The following is an 18,038-nucleotide window of genomic DNA, read 5'->3' on the forward strand; positions in this document are numbered from 1 at the left end:
GAAATACTTGTTGAATGAATGAATGTACTTATTGCCATAAGTAAGTACTGGATGCTATTGGTGAGGAACACTTAGCTCTCATAACCTTAACCCAACCTAGTCATGATGGTGAAGGAAAACCAGCTGGAGGAAGTGACATTTGCAGACCAGAAGATGGTATTAGCCAGTAAAGTCACAAGAGCTATAGGTTTAAAACTCAAGATATTGGATAAAACATGGAAATGTCTCAAACCAAATGACCAGTGAGGAAAATGGCCCAGGAAAGGTCAACAAGGGACCTGATGATCAAATGGCAAGTGTCTCCATTGATGCCGTGACTAACCAGGGAGTGGGATAAGAAAGGTCCAGCCCTGCGGACGAAGTTGGGAAAATAGAGAGCAGTTTTGCCCCGTGCTGGATTCTTTGTCTTTAGATATTGACAGTTCAAATGACCATTTGTGCTTTCCAAGTGTGATCCAAATTGCTCCCAAGTATCTGTCCAAAGTTTTCCCAACAAAACAAGTGATAGGTCCTTTCCCCAGAAAGTCTGAGACCAGGGAAGAAGTAGAACTGGAGTGACATATCCAAGCGTTCCTGACAGAGCAGCTGTCTCCGAATGTGGCAAGAATAGTGTGGCCTGGGAAGGTGACGAGATACTATGTAGGTCGCGTTGGAATCCAATATCCACGCCCAGTCATGTTTCACTTTTCTCCAGGAAAATAACCCAAGTAGCGACGAAGATCCCAGGGAGTAGGGATCTCGTGTGTTTCTATCCTTTCCTCCAAGGGCTATGTCTCTGTCCTTGGACTACAACGGGGTCGGAAGCCATCAACAAGCATCTTCCCGAATCTTAGCTGCCCGGAGCCCAGTCCCGGGTCTCCCTTTTTGCCTCCAGTTGGCAGTTTCCGGGCCCCTTCCTCATAAAGAAGCACGTCTGCCTACACCGAGACCCAAGCCTGCAGCCTCTCGCCCTGCACCCTAGCCAGGGACTTCTCAGAGAGGCCGGCCTCACGCGCTCAGGGTGCCGGTGCAGCAAGAACCGCACCCACCCCCGGAGCTGCCAGCCCCGCCCCGGCCCGCGCCGCTTGTTTATGCCCTGGCGCAGCCTAACCCGACCCTGGGTCCGCCCCCACGCGTCGCTCATTGGCGGAGGGAGCTCTAGGCCGGTGCCCATTGGCCGGTGGAGGCGGAGGTAGGCTGCACGGAGGCCGAGAAGGGCAGCGGGAGATGGCGGCAGCAACGGTGGCAGGGCGGCTTGGCTGGCTTGTGGCTGTGTTCTGCCTGGGGCACGCCGTCGGGGAGGCGGCGCAGAGCCCGCAAGTGCTGGGCGTCTGCTTGGAGCAGGCCGGGGCTGCGGCGTGGGCACGCGGAGGGGAGGTGCCGGCCGCGCCCGAGGCCACTTTCCGCCTGCGCCTCTTCGGCTTGGGCTTCGCTAACAGCTCCTGGTCCTGGGCGGCCGCCGAGGGGGAGGGCTGCCCCGAGGGTGGGCCGGCCGCAGCGTCCTGGGAGGCGGCGACCCCGACTGGCGAGTGGCGCGCGCTGTTGCGCCTGCGCGCCGATACCGAGCGCCCGCACTCGGCGCTGCTGGCGGTGCGCGGGGAGCCCAGCGGTGCGGCGGCCCCTGCGGGCCAGTGGCGTGCGCTGCTGCGCCTGCGCGCCGAGGCCGTGCGCGCGGAGCCGAGTGGCTCCGCGGCGTTCCAGGAGGCGGTGCCCCCTTGGGCGCTGGGCCTGGGGGCAGCGGGGCTGCTGGCGCTGGCGGCGCTGGCGCGGGGCTTGCAGCTGAGTGCGCTGGTGCTGGCACCGGCCGAGGTGCAGGTGCTGCGTGAGAACGGCTCGGAGGCAGAGCGCGCGGCGGCGCGGCGCCTGGAGCCAGCGCGGCGCTGGGCTGGTTGTGCCCTTGGCGCGCTGTTGCTGCTAGCCAGCCTGGCGCAGGCAGCGCTGGCGGTGCTGCTGTACCGCGCCGCCGGTCAGCGTGCTGTGCCCGCCGTGCTGGGCAGCGCGGGGCTCGCGTTCCTGGTGGCTGAGGTGCTGCCTGCCGCTGTGAGCGGACGCTGGACGCTGGCGCTAGCCCCGCGCGCTCTGGCGCTTAGCCGTTTGGCCGTGCTGCTCACCCTGCCCGTGGCCTTGCCAGTGGGGCAGCTGCTGGAGCTGGCGGCACGACCCGGGCGGCTGCGCGAGCGCGTGTTGGAGCTGGCGCGAGGCGGCTGCGACCCCTACAGCGACCTCAGCAAGGGGGTGCTGCGCTACCGTACGGTGGAGGACGTGCTCACGCCACTTGAGGATTGCTTCATGCTAGACGCCGGCGCTGTACTGGACTTCAGCGTCCTGGCCAGCATCATGCAGAGCGGCTACACGCGCATCCCCGTGTATGAGGAAGAGCGCTCCAACATCGTGGACATGCTCTATCTCAAGGACTTGGCCTTCGTGGACCCCGAGGACTGCACGCCGCTCAGCACCATAACCCGCTTTTACAACCATCCGCTTCACTTTGTCTTCAATGATACCAAGCTGGACGCCGTTCTGGAGGAGTTCAAGCGAGGTAACGTCCGGGATTCGCGGAGGGGACCCGAAGGCTTTTGTCCTCCTGTAGAAAGGGGTTGGGAGGTAATCGAATCCACTGGGGAGAGGTTCCTAGCCCTGTGGAGGGTAATGAGACGTCTCTGTGACCTTTTAAAGAAGATGATGGCCTTGCAGCTCTGAATGATTTTCTGAAATATTGAATGGCTCTCGTTCAGAAGGTGACAATACTTGAGAGAGCAAAATCCTTTTCCTGATAGGCTCCCAATTTTGGGAGGTATGTCCACTAGGCTCTAACCACTAGGCCAGTTCTTTTCCTCTCCAGATCATTTTTATGGGCTTTGGCTTTGTAGCCGGTCCAAATCCTTGGATAGAAACTAAAAGAATGTAGGAAAAACTGGTTTCCAGATACCTAGATGTTATTATCTGCCTACACATACAGGCACACCTTAGAGATATTATGGGTTCCGTTACAGACCACTGCAGTAAAGTGAGTCTTAATCTTTTTGCTGGTGGAGGGTCATGCCTTCAATTTATAAAAATGCAATACCTGTGAAGATCAATAAAACAAGGGATGCCTGTAATGTCAAGTTAGTTGTGTCTGTGATGTTTCCAGTTCATCCTTGTCAAGGTCACTGATAGGTTGCTTGCCTTCCTGATAATAGCAAAGGGAGTGATGGGCAAATACCTTACTGCAGGTGTGGGTGAAATAGCCACTTTGATTTTGCCAAAAGCAGCTTCATGGATGCTGATTTAGTCTCCCCCCTTCAGCTGTCTTCAGAAAACTTCCCCTTTTCTAACCCCAAATAAGGTCTATCAAATTGATGTGTCTGAGCAACTCTTAAGATTGCAGGTAAAAACCAAGACCTACCCTTTCAAGTGTGAAAGTGTGGGCTCCTCTCAGTCCTTTCCATGCCAGGATTGGGTGTGCTCCTTGGAGCTTGGCTGCTCCTTGGCCACCAGCCATGTTTCTTATACCTGAACTCCTGCAGGATTTTGGGTGGGTGTAATCTAAAAGGCCGCATAGTGTGAGAGGGCTAGTGAGCAGAGCTCCCTGATCTTCCTGGCAGCTCTGAGGTTTCCTGTCCCGGGACAGTCTGGAGGTGCTCTGTGACATGACAGGGGAAGGAGGCAGGGCTTGGTGGTAATGACCCTGCTACTCTTGAGTTAGCACACTGCTGTGTGCCAGACAGTAGTGGATGCTCACGTGTATTATCACCTTTTATTTTATTTATTTTTTGACAGAGACAAGAGAGTCAGAGAGAGGGACAGAGAGGGACAGGAAGGGAGAGAGATGAGAAGCATCAATTCTTCGTTGCGGCATCTTAGTTGTTCATTGATTGCTTTCTTGTGTGTGCCTTGACCTGGGGACTACAGCAGAGTGAGTAAGTCCCTTGCTCAAGCCTGTGACCCTGGGCTTAAGCCAGTGACCATGGGGTCATGTCTGTGATCCCACACTCAAGCCAGCAACCCTGTGCTTAAGCCGGCAATGCTGGGGTTTTGAACCTGGGTCCTCTGTGTGTCTGTCCACTGTGCCACCGCCTGGTCAGGCATCACCTTTTCTTTTTCTTTTATTTTCTTTTATTTTTTATTTTTAAAATTATTTTTTATTCATTTTAGAGAAGAGAGACACACAGAGCGATAGAGAGAAGGGGTGGGGAGCAGGAAGCATCAACTCTCATATGTGCCTTGACCGGGCAAGCCCAGGGTTTTGATCCGGCGACCTCAGCATTCTAGGTCGATGCTTGATCCACTGCGCCACCACAGGTCAGCCTCAACTTTTATTTTGTGAGAGGCTTGGGTGTTGCATAGGTGGTTTCCGTAACCACTCTGTGTCTCTGGTTGGGCAGGAGTCTTTGATGGGTAGCTCCAACTGCTCTGCTAGAGAATCTCATTGGTGCTCCCGCTGTCTTCCCAGAAAGTGGCCATGCAGCCTCTCAGAGGTGGGAGCCCAGGTAGGAGCCAGATGGAACATCCTAGTGGTAAATCTGGACCACTGTAGTCTATGAGGTGGCCCTTGTAGGATGGCACCAGGAGTCATTCCATCTTGCCCTTGCCACCTGCCAGCTTGAGGCCTTGGGGAGGCTGGACTTGACACCAGGGTCAGGTTAGCAGATCATATTGCTGTGACTGGTGTGGGGACCAGTGGAGGGAGGCAGTGCAGAGGAGAGAGGATGACAGGCTGAATGGGGCATGGAGAAGAGATCCAAGAGGGCATTTGGAGGTGGATTTGGGAGGGTTTTGTGGTTGTCTGATGAGCTTGCTGGCCACTTCAAGCCGTTCTCACTAATAACAAAGAAGTTGCGGCTAGGATCCGCTGCTCTCAGGTCTGGGACCTGTGCAGCCCGGGTGTCACCCCCCACATGTGGCTCTGAGCTCTTGAAAGGTAACTAGTCTGAACTGAGATGTGCTCTAGATGCAAACACACATCAGACTTCAAAGACTTGCTACAGAAAAGTATAACACCTACTAATATGTTTACATTGGTTGAATGTTGAAGGGACATTTCAGCTATACTGAGTTGTTATAATATATTATCAATTCATTTAACCTAAGTGTTTTTTTAAGTAGCTACTCAGAAATTTGAAGTTGCACACATGGCTTGTGTTGTGTTTCTTTTGTATAAGTATGAACTTTTATTTTTGTGGCACCTTACCTTAGTTGTTCATTGATTGCTTTCTCATAATGTACCTGGGTGGGGTGGGGGGGCTACAGCAGAGCGAGTGACCCCTTACTCAAGCCAGCAACCTTTGGGCTCAAGTCAATGACTTCACCCCCCACCCCCATCCCACCCATGCTGGTGACCTTGGAGTTTTTTTGTTTGTTTGTTTGTTTTTTTCTTTCATTTTTTCATTTTTCTGAAGCTGGAAACAGGGAGAGACAGTCAGACAGACTCCCGCATGCGCCCGACCGGGATCCACCCGGCACGCCCACCAGGGGCAACGCTCTGCCCACCAGGGGGCGATGCTCTGCCCATCCTGGGCGTCGCCATATTGCGACCAGAGCCACTCTAGTGCCTGAGGCAGAGGCCACAGAGCCATCCCCAGCGCCCGGGCCATCTCTGCTCCAATGGAGCCTTGGCTGCGGGAGGGGAAGAGAGAGACAGAGAGGAAAGCGTAGCGGAGGGGTGGAGAAGCAAATGGGCGCTTCTCCTGTGTGCCCTGGCCGGGAATCGAACCCGGGTCCTTCGCACGCTAGGCCGACGCTCTACCGCTGAGCCAACCGGCCAGGGCGACCTTGGAGTTTTTAACCTGGTTCCTTTGCGTCCCAGGCCGATGCTCTATCCACTGCGCCACCACGTGGTCAGGCTTAATTTTTTTTTATTTTATTTTATTCATTTTTAGAGAGGAGAGGGAGAGACAGAGAGAGAGAGAGAGAGAGAGAGAGAGAGAGGAGAGACAGAGAGAGAGAAGAGGGGGAGGAGCTGGAAGCATCAACTCCCATATGTGCCTTGACCAGGCAAGCCCAGGGTTTCGAACCGGCGACCTCAGCATTTCCAGGTCGACGCTTTATCCACTGCGCCACCACAGGTGAGGCCTTTTTTTTTTTTTTTTTTTTAATTTTTAATTTTTTTTATTTTTTATTCATTTTAGAAAGGAGAGAGAGAGGGGAGAGAGAGAGAGAGAAGGGGGGAGGAGCAGGAAGCATCAACTCCCATATGTGCCTTGACCAGGCAAGCCCAGGGTTTCGAACCGGCGACCTCAGCATTTCCAGGTTGACGCTTTATCCACTGCGCCACCACAGGTCAGGCCAGGCTTAATTTTTATAGATAAAGAGCACTTAGCTGAGGCTGAGTAAATTTCCCAGCATTCCCCAACACTCAGAAGTATGGGTTTTTTTTCAGGCCTACATTTCCCTATTAAAGAAACAAATCAGAAGGTAACCCGAGAAAGATGAGGAAGGGGACAGTTCCGGCTGCTGTCCTTCCTCCTACATGATGTGGTTTCTGACTGGCCAGTTACCATTTATCTTCATCCCCCGAATGACCTTCATAGATCCTGGCTTCTGGAAATAAAGGGCAGCTTTCAGAATTGGGGAAGCTGCAGTAGGAGAGTCAGACTGGGAGGTCCCTCTTAGCTCCCTCCCTCAGAAGGTTTTGGGGAACCTGCATTTCTGGTCAGCACCTTGTGCCACAGTTTGTCTGCTGCATCTGACCACTTTCACGACTTGGAGCCACACAGACTCAGGGCTGACTCTAGCTTGGCTTCTGCTAGGGTGGCCATGTGCGGATGAATGCAGTGTCCGCGGTTTAGGTTCCTCGCCTGTGAGGTGAGGCCAGTCCTCATTAGCATGTTGAGAATCTTCAGTTAGAACCTAGCCTGACCAAGTGGTGGCGCAGTGGATAAAGCGTCAGACTGGGATGCCGAGGACTCAGGTTCGAGGCCTGAGGTCGCCAGCTTGAGCGCGGGCTCATCTGGCTTAAGCAAAAAGCTCACCAGCTTGGACCCAACGTCGCTGGCTCAAGCAAGAGGTTACTTGGTCTGCTGAAGGCCCGCGGTCAAGGCACATATGAGAAAGCAATCAATGAACAACTAAGGTGTCGCAACGAAAAGCTAATGATTGATGCTTCTCATCTCTCTTCGTTCCTGTCTATCTGTCCCTATCTATCCCTCTCTCTGACTCTCTCTGTAAAAAAAAAAAAAGAGACCTGTGGTGGCGCAGTGGATAAAGCGTCGACCTGGAAATGCTGAGGTCGCCGGTTCGAAACCCTGGGCTTGCCTGGTCAAGGCACATATGGGAGGGAGTTGATGCTTCCAGCTCCTCCCCCCCTTCTCTCTCTGTCTCTCCTCTCTCTCTCTCTCTTTCTCTGTCTCTCCCTCTCCTCTCTAAAATGAATAAAAAAAAAAAAAAAGAAAGAACCTAGAAAAGCTGCACCCAGTGCTCGGTGCGTCATAGGAACACAAACGTTAGTGTCTGTCCTTTTGGTAGACTTGTACAGGATGGGACCAAGAAACATGGGAGGCCTTCAGCACATTGTAACATGTACACCCCTTCCTCAGGGAAGTCCCACCTGGCCATCGTGCAGAAGGTGAACAACGAGGGTGAAGGTGACCCCTTTTATGAGGTCCTGGGCCTGGTCACCCTGGAGGATGTCATTGAGGAGATCATCAAGTCCGAGATCCTGGACGAGTCTGAGGACTACCGTGAGTCTTGCCTCCTGGAAGATTTCTGGCTCAGCTGGTCTTCATGCTCACTGAGATGTGTGTGTTTCAGTTTCAGGGGATAATGGGTCTCTGGCCAGAGCTCTTATCTCTTGTTCTTTCCCTTGAGTGGACCAGTGTTGTCCCTTTCATCAGGGCCTACTTCCACACCTGGATGTAGAAGCATGCTAGCCCATCCATCGGTAGCCTGGCTGTCCCAGCCCTTACTTGGGGCTCTGCTTGTTTCCTCCATCACTGAGGGGTCTCTGCCCTTAATGGGTGTTCCCCAGGCTCTTCCCCTCACACCTTTTGCTTTTTGTGTGGTTTGTACATTACAGAAGTGTTTCCTCAAAGAACCCGTTCTTTTTGTTTTTAATTGATTTTAATTGATTGTGTTTACAAAGATTCAAGTGTCCCACTGAATACATCTCCCCCGACCCCCATGTTCCCCAACCCCCATGTTCCCCTCAAGAACCCGTTCTTTACTAAGAGGATCTTCCCAAAACATCTGTGTCTTAGCAGCATCTGCCTTTTAGGATGGTCTGCAGGGTGACACAGAACGCTTGCACATGGCATGTGAGGCACTGGGCCCCCACCTGTGTGTGCTGTCAGGTGAATTGCTTTACCTGTGCGTAGGTCCATAATGGAGCATCTTCAGTTTGATTCCTTGGACTACCTCAGGCAGGGCCACTAGGGTAGCTGCCACCATGTAGCACCAGGGAGCCTCCAGTGCCAGCTTTACTGGTCTTCTAATATTAGACCACAGGTGCCTGGTGCTTTGCTGCTGCTTTATGTCATGTCAGCATTATCTTCTCCTGACTCCAAGGAGAAATACAGTCTCTTCTGGCACTTCCTCAGGGTGTGGCTGCAGTGTGGGCCGCTGCCCCTCTGTCCTGGGTGCCAGGATTACTGTGTGGCGGAAGTGACAGTCGGCACCATCCAGGGAGCTAAGGGTGTGTCTCCAGGGCTCTGAGGTGTTCCCCAGGAGCCTCCAGGCTTGTGGAGGAGGTGTAGGCAGCATGCCTTGGTTTAGTCACATTGACAGGAGGGCTGCTGGTGCTTGAGCCGCCTTCTGCTCACCGCCCCAGGAGACACCACTGTGAGGAAGAAGCCTGCTTCCCTCAGCGCACCTCTCAGGCGGAAAGAGGAATTCTCCTTGTTCAAGGTGTCTGATGATGAATATAAAGTGAAAATCTCACCTCAGCTGCTCTTGGCCACCCAGCGCTTCCTTTCCCGAGGTGAGGGGGAAGGGGGGCCTTGTCCCCACTCTCTTGCTTACCGCCCAGTGGGTCAGGAGCCCCCTGGCAGACACTGACTGCTCCCATGTCCAGGAGATTTTGTGCTTCTCCTGGCTGCCCTGTCAGCACAGGTGCTCTTCTGGACTCTCAGGTTGCCTGAGGGGCAGCTACTTTCTACTGAACGACTGTAAGCCAGGGCCAGGGTGGTGCCACCTGTGGGGAGTCTCGGCCAGGAAGCCCTGGCTGGTGGGTGGGTGTGGCTGCCCAGCCAGTTCTCTTGTGTTGGCTGGGGACTTGGCTTGAGGGCCAGCCAAGAGATTCCAGGTGGGCAGCAGGACTTGGTGTGGTCATGCATGCCGCTCAGCCCGATGGCACTGTCTCTTCTCTCTGCCCTGGGCAGAGGTGGATGTGTTCAGCCCATTGCGAATCTCCGAGAAGGTCCTGCTATACCTGCTAAGGCACCCCAGCGTCAACCAGGAGGTGAGGTTTGACGAGAGCAACCGCCTGGCTGCACACCATTACCTGTACCAGCGCAGTCAGCCGGTGGACTACTTCATCCTTATCCTGCAGGTAACCAGGATCCTGGGCCAGGCCCCCACCCGATCAGAGAGCAAGGAAGGGTCTGAAAGAGGGAAGCATGTATTCACCCCTGTGTAATCCAAGTGGGTCTTTGCCTGTGCGCCTTTCTGGCAGGGAAGGTCACATGTACACACCTGTCTCTCTCCCTCTACCTCCCAGGGCAGGGTTGAGGTGGAGATCGGGAAGGAGGGCCTGAAGTTCGAGAATGGGGCCTTCACCTACTATGGGGTGTCTGCCCTGACGGCACCGTCCTCAGGTAAGCTGCAGCCCTCCCAAATGAAGGCTGGGCAGGCCATGGGGCTCTGCCTTGCTGTGCCTGGGGCCCAGGGTCAAATTCTGCCCTTTATGTCCTCCAGTGCTTGAGCCTCCTATAAGGTGGTCTGCTTCAGAACCAGCTGGATTTTCTACTCTCAGGGTCGTGCAGCAGGAAGGGGCAACATTTTTGTCAGGGCTTGTCTTAGCTGCTTACTTCTGTCCCTGTATAACCTTTCCCTGGAGGAAGCGTGTTTGCCAGCTCTCTCAAGTTCTGGCCATAGTCTCTCCCCAGTGCGGTTGTGGGGTGGGTCTTAGAGGCTGTGCAGTGGTCCCCACCAGGGTGGGGGCTGCCCATAGCCCAATATGGCTTCGACATCCCTGATTGTTTCTTTTCCCAGTTCACCAGTCCCCAGTGTCCTCGCTTCAGTCCCTCTGCCATGACCTGCAGTCAGAGCCAGCTGACGGCAGCTGCTTGTCCACATATTGTCCTGACTACACCGTGAGGGCCCTCTCTGACCTGCAGTTCATCAAGGTTTGGGCTGCTCATTGGTGCTGGCTTCTAATCAGCTTTGTGTCCCCAAGGGGCTAGATCACCTGGTCATCAGTGGATTGAGAGTAAATTCCAATGGAGTTGGTCTAAGACATCTCGGAGCAAATCTTGAACTTGCTCTGCAAGATGTTGGCCTTGGCTCCCCAGAGGCTTGCTCTTACTGCTGCTGATCTGGTCCTGTTTCTGGGTGTAGGCACACAGTTTCCTGCTGAGATCTTAAAGACCCTTTGCTCGAGTGCTTTACTCTGCCCTTACCTAGCCTATGGTTCCTCTTTTCTCCTTGTCCTGCCCAGTGCGACTCTCCCACCTGGTCCAGGTGCTTGTGGGAATGAAGGGTGGTATGACCACGTGCTTCACCTGCCCAGTAATGCATTCTGTCCTCCAGGTCACACGGCTGCAGTACCTCAATGCACTCCTGGCTACTCGAGCCCGGAACTTGCCACCATCCCCTGAGAACCTGGACCTCCATGTCATCCCAGGCAGCCAGACCAGGCTCCTAGGCGACAGGACAACCACAGCAGCAGGTGAGCCCTGCACACCACATCCTGTGTGTGGACCCAGAGGGCGCGTGCCCTTCCTGACCCTTGTTGGCACATGCAGACATGCTGTCTGCCCTCATGCTGCCCTGCATCTTTTTTCCTTCACCCTCTCCTCTTGGTGCTTTTGTATAGCTTGGGTGATGCTGATCTGATATAGACCAGTGGGCACCTAAGTATGTGAAGTCAGCATTTTCTCTCAAGGGCCTGTTAGGGTGGTTGACTTAATTAGGAAGTTGTTAAATTGGAATAAGATCAAGTTCAGACACTCTCTGTTGGCCATTTAGGGTTAGGGTTATGTCATGGAGATTTAGGTCACCAGTAGGCCTGGCTCAGAAGGTGGGTGGCTGGTGGACACCATCCCAACTAGAAAGGGCACTTGAGGCCTGTGGTTAGCTTTCATGCCCTGAGTTCCGTTCTTGGTTCCACTGCTCAGGAAGGTCGTGTTGGAAGACTCAGACTTTGTGGTGTGAGATGGCAGACCCCACCCTCCCAGTGAAAAGAGAAAGGACACAGAGGAGTGGTCGGTGTCTGGGAACTTTCTTGTCCTTGTTAATCAAGAAGGTTCTTGATTAACTCTGATTGAGCTCCTAGGTTGGGGCTAGAGACGCTCCAGGGCTTGGCATTCCCAGGGAGTGTGCGGGGCTTCTGGAGAGGCTGAGGGAGGACGTGCAAGCTTCAGGGCCTGCTTCGCCCCTGTGGTGGGGTCACAGCGCCGAGTGAACAGTGTACTTGTGCTTTCCTTGTCCTGACTCATCTGAGACCACTTCCGTGAGGTTTGAGGGGGTAGTTATTACACCCATTTTCCAGATGAAGACTTAGAGGCAGAGACGAACCAGGGACTCTGGCTGTGCTACCTCACAAGGAACAGCTCTGCTTACTGAGACCCATGCCTGAGAACACAGGTGTTCCTATAGTTAAAGGGTACTTTCTGAGAGGTGATGTACAGGTGCAAGGGACAGTGAACCCCATGCTGGGCCATGTTGGGGGCTTACCCCAGTGCCCCATTCTGGGTATTGGGAAAGGAGACCCTGGGTGGGGTGTGTTAGCTTTGGTCCTGCATGTGGGCTGGCCCAGGACCCCTTTTGAATGAACATCCATGCCACTTGCTGGGGCTGGTGACATTCCTGCATGTATCACTGTGATGTTCCTTCATTTTGTGTCCCCTTGTACAGAGATTTACACCATTATCCTGGACTTGAGTCTTAAAAGCCAACACATCCTTTATGTGAGCCTCTTCATTTTGGTTTTCTCACATGTGAGCCTCTCCTGGTTCCATTTGCTGCTCAGACTGTGTGTGTCACGTTCAGGGTACAGACTTAAATATAAGAACAATGGTTTTCTCTTCATTTCTCCTTATATTGTGTATCAGAAATCCAGAGGTTTTTGAAATCTTTTTTTTGTCTCAGCTGCTCATTGGACAGTTTAATGGAGTAATTTATAGTGGGGTTCTTTTCCCTTTGTAGGGGAATACCATCCTGTTTTTGAGTCATAGTGTGGCCCCGTGAGGCTCACTTGCTGTCTCTGCACCTGCCTCGGCTCTGGCATCACTGCAGTGTCTGTCACCCTGGAGGTTTACTGTTGCCACATGCATGGAGTGTTACTGGTGTACTGCCCAATAATGTGGTCATTCCCAAGTGGACTCCTGGTAGATAAGGGCCTTTATTGACATGTTTAGAAGGCAGATGATTTTTTTTTTTTTTTTTTTTAGAGAGAGGGACAGACAGGGACAGACAGGGAGGGAGAGAGATGAGAAGCATCAACTTATAGTTGCAGCTCCTTAGTTGTTCTTTGATTGCTTTCTAAAGTTCCTTGACCGGGGCTCCAGCTGTGCTAGTGACCCCTTGCTCAAGCCGATGACCTTTGGGCTCAAGACATGGGATCACTTGACCAGGTGGTGGAGCATTGGATAGAGCGTTGGACTGGGATGCAGAGGACCCAGGTTTGAGACCCCAAGCTCGCCAGCTTGAGCGCGGGCTCATCTGGTTTGAGCAAAGCTTACCAGCTTGGACCCAAGGTCGCTGGCTTGAGCAAGGGGTTACTTGGTCTGCTGTAGCCCCATGGTCAAGGCACATATGAGAAAGCAATCAATGAAGTAGGGTGTTGCAACGAAAAACTGATGATTGATGCTTCTCATCTCTCTCTGTTCCTGTCTGTCCTTATCTATCCCTCTCTCTGACTCTGTCTCTGTAAAAAAAAAAAAAAACAACAAAAAACACATGGGATCATGTCTGTGATCTCAGCTGAAGCTGGCAACCCTGTGCTTGAACTAGTGCTTGAGCTGGTGAGCCCGTGCTCAAGCTGGTGACCTCGGGGTTTTGAACCTGGGTCCTCAGTGTCCCAGGCCAACACTCTTATCTAGTGGGCCACTGCCTAGTCAGGCAAAGGCAGATGATTTTTGACTATTGCAGGGGACAAAAGGCTAGATCTAGCCCGCTGCCTGCTTTTTTTTTTTTTTTTTAATGATTATTGATTTTAGAAAGAAGAAGGGAGAGAGACAGGAACACTGATCTGTTTCTGTATGTACCTTGATTGGGCATTGAACCGGTAACCTATGCGCTTTGGAACGATGCTCCAACCATCCGAGCTATCCAGCCAGGGCTGCCTGTTCTTGTAAATAAAGTTTTTTGGGACCTGCCTGTTTGTTCATGAATTGTATGTAGCTGCCTTTGAGCTACAATGGTGGAGTCAAATTGTTGTCACAGAGACCATATGACCTGCAAAAACCTAAAAAATGTAGGCCCTTTATAGAAATAGTTTTCTGACCCCTGACCTGTCATTTAAAATTGAGAGTAACTCTTCCACATTGAACATTCACAGAACAGGATTTCCAGTGGCAAGCTCACTGAAGACTCCATGTTCCCTGACCCTCTTGTTCTGAGCAGCGGGACACGGTGTCTGTGGATGTGCCTCTGCCTTGAGTCTCCTGCCCAGCAGTGCTAGTTGCCTTGGTGCTATGAGCGGAGGCTATGTGGGTTCAGCTCAATAGCTTGTCTCCTCTCTTTCTCTCTGCTCTCCCCAGCCTGCCCAATAGACCTTTCCCTCTTTGGCACATTTGGAAACTGCAGTTGATAATTGACTGGACTAGTGAGCATTTTTTGTTTTAGGAGAACACCTAAGGTAAATATCTTGCCTGTCCTTTTGCTTTGCTTTCCTTGCCAGTCCTTTAGCTGCGGGGGCGGGGCACAGAAACTGTTTCCCTGGCCTGGGAGGCATTTCTCCATGGGGGTGCCGTGGGCCCTTCCTGTCCCTTCTTGCTACTTTTCATTTCATTTTTCTAGAAGATGGTGGCCGGGGGGAGGGTGGCTTATGGAATACCTGTCCAATCTTGGAAGCAAAAGTTCCCTTCCAGGGCAGGCTCCCCTTGCCCAGCATTATGGCCTCGGCTTCCTGTGAGCAGAATCCCCAGCCCCTGCTTTCCTGCCTCATGATGACACCTGTTGTCGAAGTGCTGTTTCTGAGGCAGTCAGGCTGATCGTTTTCCTAACCAGTCACTCCCAGGTCTGCCTCCATACCTCCTGAGGCTCCTTGCCTGGCCTGAAGAGGACTGTCACACCTTACTGACTGTGATGTTCTTTCTCCTTTCCCCCTCTAGGGTCTATCCTCTGCAGACCGAGCCTCCCGACAGAGGAGAGCCCAGGGAGGAACCCAGGAGTTTAACTGCTTGCCAGGCAGCCCCAGACTGGGGACCAGACAAGCACATGGGGAATGGAGTGAGCCCAGCAGAGCAGCTTCCTGCCAGCTTGTCCTCATCCCCTCCAGGCCACGTTTTAGATGGCCCTTATACACATGGGTCCTGCGCTGTTCTCAGAACCAGATGTCAGTGCCAGGAGCCTTCAGCAGGTCCTGTCTCCTTTACGAAAGGCGGTCCACCAGGCACAGCCCTCCAAGCTCACTTCTGCAGAGAGTAAAGGGAACGCCGTCATCTCTATTCTCTGAGCCCAGCCTCCGTCCTGCAGCAGGACGGTGTATCTGTACTTCTCTGTGCCACGCTGTGGTGTTAAGTGTGCGCTGACTGCATTTCTGTGGCTGTGACCTGTACTCCCTTCACTTCTAATCAGCCAGCCTTCTGCTGCTGGCAGCATTTTCTGAGCAAACCAAGAGCACCAGTTTTGGCTAGGGTTTCAAATCCCTGGCTTTGGCCATGAAGAACTTTGTAACTTCCCAGACAGTGCCAAGTTTCAGAGCACTCCCCAGCCTGTCCTATGTGCCAAACCTGGAAGCAAATGATTCCCAAGTCTGTGCCACTAGTCATGCTCCCTCCTGTGGAGGTGGCTTTTCTGACCTTTCCAGAGACTGAACAAGCCAGCTGGACTGAGGCGGCCTGCTCTTCCTGCTGCATCTCTGCTTATCCTGCTTAGTGGCCACTAACGGTATTGTCACTGTCTGTGTTTTAACAAGAGGTTAGTCACATGTGAGAGAAGGGGCTCTTCTGCTCCACCTAATGCTTTGTTCATTGTCAGATCTCAGGGAGAGGGACCAACTGTTAGACCAGCTCCCACTTCCTGGGCCTCGGTGGGAGGCACAGCTTAGTGTGCCTGGGGAGCGGTGAGGGAGGGAAGGTTGGGTAAGGACCAGGTACATCACCATTACCTTTACTTAAAGGGAAAAAAAAGAATGTGGAATCAGTTTTTATGTATCTCTGAACATTTCAAGCTCTTTGCCTATTTCCTGTCCCTAGCTATGGGGTTTTAGGGTGTTGGGAACAAGAAGGCATTTGTCTTTTTCTTCTACTTTGCCTCTGTTTACTGTCCACAATCCTTTAGTTGTGTAGAAACTGGGGCATCATAGGAACCTAGGATCTAGATTGGGTAGGGAAAAAGGATGATTCCTGGAACCTTTCTCAAAGGAATTTGGATCCTTATCTGGGGTCACTGGGAGCCAAGGACACACAGCAGTGGCATGCTTGCGGGCAAGTTGTTCCCAAGGAAGTCACTCCAAGAGCAGAGTCCCAGGAGGGAAACAAATTCAGCAGCTCCTTGAATAATGTATCATCATAATGTTGATGAAATTCCCTAGAAAATTAACTCATATCAGTCAGCCTGTGGTAAAATTGGCTTCATTATACATTGTTGCACTTAAAGTCACAGAACCTATTGATGAAATTAAGCAAAGACTTACTGTAATTTAAATTCATCTCTCTCTAGAACAGTGGTTCTTCACCCTGGCTGCACATTAGAATCATCTGGCAAATTAAAAGTACTGATCCCTGGGGCCCACCCTCAGAGAGGCTATAATTGGTCTGAGCATCAGGATTTTATTTTTAAATACAGGTTCGCAGAAGAATTCCATGTACCTTTCCCCTAATGTTAACATCTTACATCACCTTAGTACCTTATCAAAACTAAAAGATTAACATTGGTACAAAAATAACCGACTTATACTTTATTTGGATTTTACCAATTTTCCTAATGTCCTTTTTCAATTGCAGGATCCAATCCAGGATACCAGTTTGCATTTAAAGCTGTTACTTTTTTTTCCTATTTTAAAATAATTACAGATTTGTAAGAAGTTGCAAGGATAGAGGTACTGTTTTTCCCCTCAATGGTTACATTTTACTTAGTTATGATACAGTATCAAACCAGGGATGGGACACTGGGCAGTCAGGATGTATGGTTATGCGTCATCTCACACGTAGCCTTGTGTAACCACCACTATAACCTAGACATAACTATCCCATCACTCAGGATCTCCCTCCAGCTACCCTTTAGAGCCACATCCACACTCTCTGGCTGCCATCCCCAAGATCCCTGGAAACCACTGATGTGTTTGTCATCTCTATAATTTTGTCATTTCAGCAATATTATATAAATGGGATAACAGAGTATGTAACTGTTTGGGATTGGCTTTTTTCAGCATATACTGTGGAGAGTAATCCAGATTGTGTGTCAACAGCTTGTCCCTTTTGTTGGTTGAATGGTATTTCATGGTATATTTCATTGCTTTTTGCCTATTTCCTGTCCCTAGCTATGGGGTTTTAGGGTGTTGGGAACAAGAAGGCATTTCATTGTTCCAGTTAAGGACATCTAGGTGGTTCCAAGTTTCTAGCTATCTCAAATAAAGCTGCTATGAACATTCCTTATAGGTTTGTGTAAATGTTGGTTTCTTTCTCTGAGATAAACATCCAGTAGTACAATTACTGGATTATATGGCCATTGTGTGTTTAGTCTTTAAAAACTGACAAACTTCGCCTGACCAGGCGGTGGCGCAGTGAATAGAGCATCGGACTGGGATGCAGAAGGACCCAGGTTCGAGACCCCAGGATAGCCAGCTTGAGCATGGGCTCATCTGGCTTGAGCAAAAAAGCTCACTAGCATGGACCCAAGGTCACTGGCTCAAGCGAGGGGTTACTCAGTCTGCTGAAGGCCCGCGGTCATGGCACATATGAGAAAGCAATCAGCCTGACCAGGTGGTGGCGCAGTGGACAGGGTGTCGGACTGGGATGCAGAAGACCGAGGTTCGAGACCCCAAGGTCACCAGCTTGAGTGCGGGCTCATCTGGTTTGAGCAAAGCTCACCAGCTTGGATCCAAGGTCACTGGCTCGAGCAAGGGGTCACTCGGTCTGCTGAAGGTCCACAGTCAAGGCACATATGAGAAAGCAATCAATGAACAACTAAGGATGAACAACTAAGGTATCGCAACGAAAAACTGATGATTAATGCTTCTCATCTCTGTGTTCCTGTCTGTCTGTCCTTCTCTCTGTCTCTGTAAAAAAAAAAAGAAAGCAATCAAGAACTACGGTGTCACAACAAAAAACTGATGATTGATGCTTCTCATCTCTCTCCGTTCCTGTCTGTCTGCCCCTATCTATCCCTCTATCTGACTCTCTCTGTCCCTGTAAAAAACAAAAAAACAAAAAAAAAAAACTGACCAACTTCTTCAGAGTGGTGGTACCATTTTAAATCCCCATCAGCGATGTATGTGACCCATTTGCTCCAGATTTTTGCTAGCGTTTGGCATTGTTTTAGCCATTCTGGTAGGTATAGAGCAACATCAATCACATACATTGTGGTTTTCATTTGCATTAACATGACTAATTGTATCTTTTCATGTGTTTATTTCACTTTGTGAAATACCTATTCACAACGATATTTGTCCATTTTCTAATTGGATTAATATTTTTATTAAGATTTTTTGAGAGAGAAAAGGGAGAGTGGTGAGAGGCAGCAACTTCTAGTTGCTTCACTTTAGATTGATTGCTTCTCATATGTGCCTTGACTGGGGGGGGCTCAAGATGAGCCAA

At 51.4% G+C, this 18,038-nt stretch overlaps 1 protein-coding gene across 2 annotated transcripts; it reads left to right on the forward strand.

Annotated features, from left to right (window-relative positions):
* The first annotated feature begins 1,173 nt into the window (after positions 1-1,173).
* On the forward strand, positions 1,174-16,877 carry CNNM3 (cyclin and CBS domain divalent metal cation transport mediator 3). Of its 2 annotated transcripts, XM_066267780.1 has the most exons (9): positions 1,174-2,518; positions 7,497-7,640; positions 8,726-8,875; positions 9,276-9,445; positions 9,614-9,710; positions 10,108-10,241; positions 10,645-10,783; positions 13,818-13,915; positions 14,391-16,877. In XM_066267780.1, exons 1-8 carry the CDS (start codon positions 1,207-1,209, stop codon positions 13,865-13,867), a joined length of 2,196 nt encoding a protein of 731 aa, XP_066123877.1. In that variant the 5' UTR covers positions 1,174-1,206; the 3' UTR covers positions 13,868-13,915; positions 14,391-16,877. The 2 variants fall into 2 exon arrangements, with proteins under 2 accessions (XP_066123877.1, XP_066123876.1); XM_066267779.1 differs by lacking the exon at positions 13,818-13,915.
* Positions 16,878-18,038: the final 1,161 nt, after the last annotated feature.

This window comes from Saccopteryx bilineata, chromosome 3 (genome assembly GCF_036850765.1).
Source record: "Saccopteryx bilineata isolate mSacBil1 chromosome 3, mSacBil1_pri_phased_curated, whole genome shotgun sequence".
Lineage (NCBI taxonomy): Eukaryota > Metazoa > Chordata > Mammalia > Chiroptera > Emballonuridae > Saccopteryx > Saccopteryx bilineata.